The sequence below is a fragment of the Nicotiana attenuata genome, unplaced genomic scaffold, assembly GCF_001879085.1.
Source record: "Nicotiana attenuata strain UT unplaced genomic scaffold, NIATTr2, whole genome shotgun sequence".
Taxonomy (NCBI): Eukaryota; Viridiplantae; Streptophyta; class Magnoliopsida; order Solanales; family Solanaceae; genus Nicotiana; species Nicotiana attenuata.
Window position 1 is genome coordinate 35,061 of NW_017674649.1, and position 10,927 is coordinate 45,987.

At 37.7% G+C, this 10,927-nt stretch overlaps 1 protein-coding gene across 1 annotated transcript; it reads right to left on the bottom strand.

The window, feature by feature from the left end:
- Positions 1 to 339: 339 nt before the first annotated feature.
- LOC109219062 (zinc finger CCHC domain-containing protein 10-like) lies at positions 340 to 4,896 on the bottom strand. The gene is made up of 2 exons (XM_019383476.1): positions 4,777 to 4,896; positions 340 to 1,437 (listed from the first exon to the last, which is right to left on the bottom strand). The coding sequence occupies exon 2, from the start codon at positions 1,359 to 1,361 to the stop codon at positions 564 to 566; it is 798 nt and encodes a 265-aa protein (XP_019239021.1). The 5' UTR covers positions 1,362 to 1,437; positions 4,777 to 4,896; the 3' UTR covers positions 340 to 563.
- Between the last annotated feature and the right edge of the window lie 6,031 nt (positions 4,897 to 10,927).

The window sequence follows — 10,927 nt, forward strand, 5'->3', positions numbered from 1 at the left end:
TGGTTCTAGAATGACTTTCATCTGCAAATTTAAAATATATGCCAAAAGTTTGTCGCTGGTTCCAACTTATGCTAGCAAAACAATCTTGGTTTTTGATTGATGTTTCCTATTTAAGACTGCTCAAGAACATAATATTTAGCCTTTATGTCTGTTAGTTCAAAAAATTAAATCCCCAACCCGCAACCCGCCCCGCGTGAATTTTTTATATTTAAACATTGAACCCGCCCCGCCCCGCCCCATAACCGCAAAATCCCAAACCAGCCCGCCCGCCCCGCGCCCGCACCACCCCATTGCCATCCCTAGTCAAATACGAGCTGGGAAATGAGTAAGCCAGCAACATGGAAAAAAGAAAATACAAGAGACAACTCTTGTCACACTGAATTCTACAAAGTACAAACACAACATAAGCTTACAATAGAAACATATTCGTTTGAAACAGCAAATCCTAGTTATCATAGGTGCATTGCTCAAAAGCTCTTTATCACATGAGAACAGAAATATAAATATTTTCAACGTCAAAGAACCAGATACCACACCTCTGATTACTCATATTGTTCAATGCTTCACCGCTTTCTGGTATGCCTCTTGCTGCTCTTCTTACGGCTAGTTCGCTCTTCAGAATCGGACCCAGAGTCTGAAGATGAATCAGAAGACTCAGAGGTTGAGCTGTATTTCCGGTGCCTTCTCTTCTTCTTCTGCTGCTTCTTCTTCTTCCTCTTCCTCCTCCTCTCTTCCTCTGAATCAGTTGAAGAACTATAACTTGATTCACTTTCCCCAGAAGAATCATCGGACCTTGTCACTGATGACGCCTCACTGTCAGATTCAAAGACTGAAGCCTCACTATCACTCCCGGACTCTGTATCCGACTTATGCTTCCTCTTACTCTTCTTCGCAGATTTTTCACTCTTCCTCTCCTTCTCAATATCTGGGTTTTCTAGATCATAAGATAATGATACTTTCATCCTCAGTTTTGGATTCTTCAGCTGCTGTGTACGAGACGGTCGTGATATGTAAACCCTCTCATTCTTGCACTCATAAGTCCAGTGCCCTGACTGGAAACATTTCTGACATTGAGAAGCTGCAGCAAGGGTGGAACCTGAAGCCTTGAGGTCTTTCCTTTCACCCAATCTCACCTGTTTCTCAGTGCTCATCAAATACATCTGCCTCTTTGCTTCTTTTCTTTCCTGCCATCGACTGGGTCCTTCTTCCTTCTGGCCATATGCATTGACATTTCTAGCAGCAGCGGTGGCGGCACGCTCAGCCTGAGCACGACTCAAACCCTTTGCAGCTGACAAGGCTGCAACCTTGATCCTTTCTGCTGCATCCTGAGCACCACTTTCCTCATTCTTAGAGGATGCCATGATATTGGCACTCAACAAAGAAGAGTCCCCTCTCTTCAAGTTAACCTTAATCTCTACCAGTACCCTGGGCAGAAAACTAGAGAACAGCACAAAGAGTTAAGGTTAGTGGAAAGATAACCAAAAACCAGCCAAAACATTAAAGTATTCAAAGTATATTCTTTCAACCTCATTTTTTAATACAATTTATACTCTTCCAAGTACAGTGCATCCCCAAGTAAAAATCATTAGATAATGCCTCAATCCTAAGCTAGTTGGTGTCAGCTATATATTTCATAGCATCTACTCAGCCCCATTTCATTCCAAAACCCAAGAAAACAAAAGTCTTGTCGTTTTATTCAATTATGGGTCTAAGTTAACAGAAATACTAATTACGGGAGGTATTGGTGCACTTCAAAATCAATCGATGTTGAATGCTTGCTTAGATATTCTAGTAGGATAATTAATTAATTAAAGGATATGCTACATATCACGGAATAGATAATGTTCTATTTCTGACAACCTTGTTCCTTTTTTTCCTTTTTTCCTAATTCAGAAAACAGATAACGAAAGCCCAAAAAGAAAGATTGATACATGCCAAACAGATAATAATTGGAAAATTATATCATAAAAGATCGCAAATAAGAAAAATATGAATCTGAGCAGGCTTTCTCAATCCAATTACACAAAGCAGAAGTCATCCAAAAATCAGCATAAGAAAGGCACAAGGGTTTCTTGCCATTCGCGAAATCTGGGGGAGAGAGAGTGATACTTACAACTTGGTTTTGATGGAGAGGAACGGATGTTACTACACAAAAACAGCTACAAGGAGTTGAGAGTCAAAATTGCAAGGGTTATAACTTACTTTGCCGACTTTTATTTTACAACTTCTTTGACTTCAAAACTTAACATATGAATATTATATGATTCAATTACCTTAAAACACGGCCTCCTTAGAATATTAAGTACTCCTAGTTTTACCCCGAAAGTACGGGTTGTAGCATCTTTGGTTCGTTTAACCTCCAGCCCTCAAAATACTTCCTTACGACTTGTTTTAACCCATCGTTATCTTTGTAAAGGTCCTTAACCTCTCCTGCGCATATTGATTCACTTACGACGCATTCTAACATGAAAGTATGGGGTGTAACATGAATTTTGATAAAGCAACTATTTTTTTTGTTGATAAGTAATATGGATTTTACTAATGCTCCAAGCGAAAGAAAATGCTAGAATGTAGTTACAAAAGTGCGTTAACACTTCACATCTTGTAATGTACTCAGTTGGTGTAACACGGCTTCATCATTTACATTTGCCATGTTACACCAAGAAGAAACAACTAAATTTTACTCATAAAAGTTGGTTTAAAGCCATTAAAGCCCATCTTCTGTTAAGTTTAATACAGAAACTACGTTTTGATTTTTCCAAATGTTAAGCTTAGTACTTTATAGGTTCCTCAATGATTTCAGCTTATGGAAAAGATTAAAGAGGCAAACTTGGTAAACCAATTCCTCTAGCACTGGTAAAGATGGACTCAAGAATACTCTGACTCTTGTAAGATATCAGGGTGTGGTTGATTTGGATTTTGAAACTGATTCAGACACTTTTTCGTATTCTGGTACAAGATAATTGAATAGAAATTAATTCATTATATAAGTAAAAGTTAGGTTATTCACTAATAAGTGATTGTCCTATACGCTAGCAGAAATAAGCTAAGCAAAACACATAAAACAACATACTAAACAGGGCTTAACATCTTCAACGCCATGAAAACATCATCTTAATGCTTTACTTCCTCCTCAAATACTCATCTATAGCAAATACTAAATTCATGCTTCCTACAAATTCTTTCAAATTTTAGCGATTTACTCGCAACATTTCACTCGATTGATCCAGAAACCAAAAGGGTTTTGTCAACCAAGACAGCCCAATACCAATTGCACTAAAAACAGGTTCATGTTTAAACATTCCATTGAACAGGTAGTAAGCACAGGTCAATCCTAAACGAAAGTTACCAAGTTCGCAAGACTAACACGACATATTTAAGGTCTGAATCAAAGGTGTGTTTGGACCTAAGTTGCTCGGACTCGGGTGCGGGTGTCTGATACGGGTGTTAATCTAGAGGTCGGATCCTTCATGATCTAAATCTTAAGATTCGGGGGTACGGATCCAGATACGAATACAGGTGCGGGAATTCGGCTAAAAATAATACAAATATCTAAAAGAAGAGTTATAAAAATATGTCTACATTATGAGATATTATGAGGAAAACTAACAAGGTATTCCGTGAAAGAGAAATTAATGATCAAAAGGAGAATCCAAGAAGAAAATAAAAGGAAACTGATTGACATAGAAGTTTCTATATACAAGGTATTCCATTTTCTTCAATTTCACCTCGCTTTTGTTTTGATTTCAGAAATCATTATATTCGTCCCGAATTCCTCAGTCGATTTTGGTCAAAGTATACAAAATCGGTTGACCAAATCCGGTACGGATCCCACACCCACACCATGTCGTTTCGACACGGGTGTGGCACCAAAAGTGAAGAGTCCGAGAAACTTAGATTTGGACGACTCTTTACGTTTTCCTTACTGAAATTCAGCAGAGCAAATATAGAGAAGCGTGTTGTGTCTTTCTCTGAATGCGTGACACAAAATATAAGAGACGAAGCATTTGAGGGCTCTTCTTGGGCAGCGTCCAATACGTGAAACCCAAATTTTAAGTCACGAACAAATTGAGCGAAGTGCACAAATAGCTGTTTTTAGGACCCCCTACTTAAAGAATAGCCGAAATTTACAATGCAGGTCTGAAGTTGAAATCCACAGGTCTGAAATTGGCCTCTGCCAAAGCCTTACATCAATGATCTCATTAAGGGTATGTACCTGCTAACAAGTTATTATTTTGCTTCAAAGAGAAAATGATGATTTGCTTCATTCCAGTTCAGAAAACTGTGGGATACAATGACAATTAGCATTTTGAGCTACGTGCAAACAAACTTCTCTAGCAAAATGGACTCAAGAACTAGCTCGGAGACTTACAAGATATCGGACATTATCTGGCTTGGATTTTCAATTGATTGTGATATTTTTCTTTCCGTAAATACTAGACAACTAATTAAAGACTAATCAATTATTTTAAAATATCAGTAAGTTATTCACTAAAAAATAATTATTCTATATACTGGTAGAACCGATTTATTCAGCATATAAGCAAAATCCAAACAAACAAGCCCAACTATAATGCTTTACTTCAATAAAATCCAAAATTTAGCAATCAAATCACTAGAACATAAATAACATCTTATACAAACATTCTATCGAACAGGTAACAGGCATTAGTCAATCCCAGAAGAAATTTTTGCAATATGCAAAACTAATATCGGATTGTTTATGATTTGTATCCAACTAAAGTTATAATGTATGACAAGTACTATAAAAGAAACCTGGTTTAGCTCTGTTTTCGGACTTCCAAGTTCAAGCTCAGAAATTCAATAGAGAAGAACACGCGTCTTGACATAAATTTGAGAACCATTTGAGGGCTCTTCTTGGGCTACCCGAATAAGTTAAACCCAAAAGACCTTATAGGAACTTCGGCCCATTTTATTACTTGAAATATTTTTGGGAAACTACCAGCTATGTCCATTTATAGGTGATTTTTAAAAATAGCCAGATTTACAACTGGTCGTTCAAAAATAGCCCAATTTCAAAAGTAATCGAAATTTAGCCACTTTTTATGTAAAGATAAATCTGAGCGAAAACACTGTTCAAAACCCGAAAAATACTTCAGTATATTATGCTGGAGTTCCAGCATAAGTATACTTGAACTCCAGCATATTATACTGGAGTTCCAGCATAAATACACTAGAACTCCAGCATAATATACTGGAGTTCCAACAAGTATAATGGTCCAGTATAATATACTGGAGTTTGGAGCACCAATGCTCCAGTCTCCAATATATTATACTGGAGCCAGCAAAGTATACCGGTCCAGCATAATATGCTGGAGTTCATACACAAGTGCACCGAACTCCAGTATATTATGCTGGACCGGTCTCTATTTCAGCAAAACGGTGGCTATTTTTCATTGACTTGGTAAACGCTGGCTATTTTTGATTGACCAGTCCGAAAACTGGCTATACCATGAAATTTTGGCCCATTTATAAGTAGCTCATTACAAAAATTGGCCAATTCATAAAATATTACTAATATTAGCCAAATGGAGTATTACTAATATTTAGTGTTAGCAGACGGCAAATTATTAAGTCTACTGCAGGCAAAAATGCAATCCTTTACAGATCCAGTTAAGAGTACAAAGATTTAAATATTTAGTGGACAAATCGAAGTGAAGAAAAAGTGAAAGTTACACAAATGATTTCCCTGTGCTTTCTAATGCCTCTTGATACATTGACCTTGCCTTTTTAGTATTCTTTTCTTATTTTTATTTTTCTTGATATTCTTTTAATTTGAGTGTGTTGTAAATATGAATTAAAGAAAGAAATAGTGTATTTTGCTTTCTCGACTCTTATTAAATTTAAACCTTTTAAATTTATAAAGCGTTGACAAACTCTTTTAGTTTTATGTGGCACCAATGAAGCTAGAATAGCTAGCAATCCATTAAATTGAATAAACCACCATAAGATTAGGGTCCTTTCTTTCATTTTAAAAGGTTAAGTTTTTAAAATGGGAGACAAATGTTATCAAATGTTTTTGCTCCATTCCAAAATTTATTTGTAGCAAAAAGATATTAAATATTTGCTTTCTTTTGAGTGGATGTTATTAGAATAGATTGAGTACATCTTAAGGAGCTTGAATCTCAATTTTGGGATGATTTGGTAAAGTTTTGAGGTGGTTTGAATTGAAAATTCAAAGTTTAACTGAACATGAAAAAAATAATATGTGTATTACACTATGTATCATTCGTGTATCACATATGTATCATATTTATATCAATTTGTGTATAACATGTATATTCATGTATACCTGTGTGTGAGATATATGCGTGATACATGTGTCGCAGAAAAAAAAATTGAACTCGATTTAACTACGAATTTTGATACTAAACCAGTCCAAATCACCTCCAATCTTCTTCAAATTTTGTATATTGACTTATCTATATGTTTTCAATCAATTTCAATTATACCCATTGAAAAAGTTCCTTTTTTGCTTAGATTCTTGGAATATTGTATATATTTTTTTTGTATTTATCACCTTATTTGCTACCTCATCCATGAAATTTCCTTTCTGTCTTTCATCTAATGTTGCTAATCACGCTTAAAAATATGAAGGTGATTTTTGCACGTTATTCTTTAAGAGAAAGAACCTTATTTATTTGGTTTTTCAATTTTTATATGTACTTGGCTAGTTTTGGTAAGTCTATGACTAATGCAGAGGCGAATCTAGGATTTTAATGACATGGGTGCACCACTAAAAAAAGGAGAAGAAAAAAAGTATTAAGTGGGATTTGATCCCTAATCTTCTAGGTAAATAACTCAACATTCAACTAAGTGCACCATTTAGCCTCTTGGAGCATGGGTGCCAGCAGATAATATTAGACCAATTCTAAAAAATATGTACATAAAATACCTAGTTTGACGGAAAGACCATGGGTTCACGTGCCCCATGTAAATGCCTACAAATCCGCATCTGGACTAATGGCTAGAGGTTGATAAGTTGAGACTTATTTGGGACATTTGTGTAAGTTTTCCAATATTTTTTCTTTTTCGTTCTTACTCTTTTGTTTTTCTTGTGAGAGGTATATTATTTTGGTGGATTTGTTTTGAGAAATTAAAAAAAAAAATCAGTTACTTTTTATTAAAAACTATAAATATTTTTTCCAAAATCTTCAAAAATGGTTAAAAAATTTTATATAAAAAGCATTCAAATGCACTTTTGTAAAGCTAAAAATCTAACATTGTTGGTTATGCACATTATTTCAAATATTTGAAAAATTATTTACAATTTGGTGCATTATTTATCTTTAACTTCAAATAGAGAATTTGAAATTTGAGAAATTTGTTACCACAAATTTAAGTTTGGAAATTCAGTTTCAAAATAATAATTTATTTCTTATTTCACAACTACTATTTTATGTGTCTTTAAATAGTTTGATAACATGAATTATTCTAAAAACTAAAAAGATATTCTAATATAAAATCTCTGTTTTCTGAAGCCATTCTTCTAAGATTAATAATTCTATAAATGATTTATGATATGGATATTGGTTAATTAAAAGGTCTTTTTTTGTGTGGTAATTAATTACTTTCATTACCAGGGAAAAAAAGGAATTTTTACATTCCTATGCCACATAGGAAACCTTATTACCCTCAATGTTTAAGGTTTGACTTAATTACACTTAGTATACCAAATTACCAATTCTATACCATAGTGTATTTTAAGGGTACAATTAATGCAGGTATATCTCTCCTTAATTTAAGGTACCGTATATCCCACCCCTCCCACGTTTCTCTCTCCCAAACCCTCACCCTCACCTAACTTCGTAGTGCCTGCCTTTGTTTTCGTTTTCTATCGTGTTTTTATTAGGTTCAATGCCGTATTAAATGATTTAAACATATTTGGAAAAGGTAACTAAGATTTCATGTCGCTATAGACAGACCAATGCAATCTTTCTAAAGAAATTTTCTACATGGTTTTAGTGGGAGAAAGAAGCTCGAGCAAAACGTATTGGCATGTGGGCGGCCAGAAATCCTGAAATGCCATGGGAATGGAGGAAGAAGAAACGTGAAAATCAACGTTNTATATATATATATATATCAGGGATCTCTTGGTATCCCGAGGATCTCTTAGTATCCTCAATATATGTGCCAGGGATCTCTCGGTATCCCGCACCTCAGCTCGATCATAAATACGTACAGGGGATCTCCCGGGATGCCTTTCCGTAGCCCCAAAACGAAATGCACAACAATAGCAGAAAAAAGATATACTCAATTAAGCTCAACTTCATACCAAGGCAAAACAGGTAATTCTAACCTAGCATGCTTCACGTAATACAAATAAGTCAGTTAAAACAAATGGAGCAATTTAGTCAAATAGACATGCTTCTCTAGACTAACAGCAGACTAAGTTTCCAAATAATGTAAGCAAGAAACGGAAGATTATAATTTAAGGCTATTTTTCACGAAAAACTGGATTTCCAACAATTAGCACAAGGACGCACTCGTCCCCTCACGTACAAGGCATTTCAAGTATCACGACATCAATCCTAAGGGAAGAGTCCCCCACACAAGGTTAGACAAGCCACTTACCTCGAATCGGCTCAATTATCAACCCGAAACCACGTTCTTGCCACGAGTATTCGACTCCAAATGGCCCAAATCTATTCAATTAAATTTCATAATGTAAATAACACTTCAAGTAACTGATTCTACAATTAAATTTTAAGCTAATACGCGAAATTAGGTAAAATGACCAAAATGCCCCTCGGGCCCACATCTCGAAATCGGGAGAATTTATATTTCCAGAATCCTCACACTCTCACGAGTTCATACATACCAAGAGCACTGAAATCGAAGTCCAAATAACCCCTCAAATTCTCATGTTAAAGTCTCTTAATCCCAAGCCCTAGTTCTTCAATTTTAGGCCTAGATTCCATGATTTACTAGGTAGATTTCACATTAAAAACGAGTTTTAAGACCAAGAATCTTACCTCTAAGTGATTCTCCTCGAATCCCTCTTCAATCCCCTTCAAAGAGCTCCAAAAATGATTAAAACGGTGGAAATGGACCCCAAAGTCGCGGAACCCCTTTTTAAAACATTCTGCCCAGCAGATTCCGCATCTACGGCCTTGGGACCGCTTCTGCGATCCCGCATTTGCGGAACAAAGGTCGCTTCTACGACTCATCACTTAAATGCCCAGATTCCGCATCTGCCGCTCCTGCGTAAAATTAACCGCTTCCGCGGTTCCTGACGATTTTCCCCATTTCCCGCTTCTGCGGTCACTGAGCCGCATCTGCGGCGCCGCACCTGCGGAACCCAAACCGCAGGTGCGGTTATGACAGAACCAGCAGCTGAAGCTGCAACTTTAACTCCAAAACCTCCTCCGTCAACCACCCGAATCATCCCGAGGCCCACGGGACCTCAACCAAAGGCACCAACAAGTCTAATACCACTGTCCAAACTTGTACCAATCCTTAGAACACCTAAAACAACATCGAAACCTCAATTTAACCATGGATTCAAGCCTAAGAACTCCAAATTTCTCAAAATACACTTTTGATCAAAAAGTCTATCAAACCTCGTCCGAATGACCTAAAATTTTGCACACACGTCACATTCAACACTACGGAGCTACTCCAACTTCCGTAATTCCATTCCGACCCTGGGATCAAAATCTCACTATCGAACCGGAAACTTCAAAAATCTATCTTTCCGTATTTCAAGCCTAAATTAGCTACGGACCTCCAAAACACAATCCGAACACGCCCCTAAGCCCGAAATCACCCAACTGAGCTAACGGAACCATCAGATTTCCATTCTGAGGCCGTCTTCACACTGTTCCAACTATGGTCAAATTTTCAAGACTTAAGCTCTCATTTAGGGACTAAGTGTCCCAAAACTCTCCGAAATTCAAACCGAACATCCCGGCAATTCAAAATAGCATAAATAAACATGGGGGAAGCAGTAAATAGGGGATCGGGGTGTAAATTCTAAAAATGATCGGCCGGGTCGTTACATCCTCCCACTCTTAAACATTCGTTCGTCCTCGAACGAGCATAGAGATATACCTGAAGTAGTGAAAAGATGAGGGTAACGGCTGCGCATATCCTGCTCGATCTCCCAGGTCGCCTCCTCGACCGGCTGACCCCGCCACTGGACCTTTACTGATGCAATGTTCTTTGACCTCAGCTTCCTAACATGCCCGTCCAATATTGCCACTGGCTCCTCAACATAAGATAGATCCTTCTCTAACTGGACTGAATTGAAATCCAACACGGGCGATGGATCACCGTGATACCTCTGGAGCATCGAAACATGAAATAGCGGATGAACTCCTGCCAAGCTGGGAGGTAAGGCAAGCTCGTAAGCAACCTCCCCAACACGCCTCAATATCTCAAAAGGGCCAATAAACCTCGGACTCAACTTCCCCTTCTTCCCAAATCTCATAACGCCCTTCATAGGCGAAACCCGAAGCAGAACCCGCTCTCCAACCATGTAGGAAACATCACGAACCTTCCGGTCCGCGTAACTCTTCTATCTGGACTGGGCTGTACGGAGTCTATCCTGAATCACCTTGACTCTCTCCAAAGCATCCTGAACCAAGTTTGTGCCCAATAATCTAGCCTCACGTGGCTCGAACCAACCCACCGGAGATCTATATCGCCTACCATATAAGCCCTCGTACGGTGCCATCTGAATGCTGGACTGATAGCTGTTGTTCTAGGCAAACTCCGCCAATGGCAAGAACTAATCCCAAGAACCTCCAAACTCAATCACACACGCACGGAGCATATCCTCAAGAATTTGAATAGTGCGCTCGGATTGTCCGTCCGTCTGAGGGTGAAATGCCGTGCTCAACTCCACCCGAGTACCCAACTCCTGCTGTACGGCTCTCCAGAATCGCGATGTGAATTGAGTACC

Excerpts from the sequence above, each read along its gene's own strand:
- LOC109219062 (XM_019383476.1), bottom strand. The coding sequence starts at position 1,361 with ATGGCATCCTCTAAGAATGAGGAAAGTGGTGCTCAGGATGCAGCAGAA.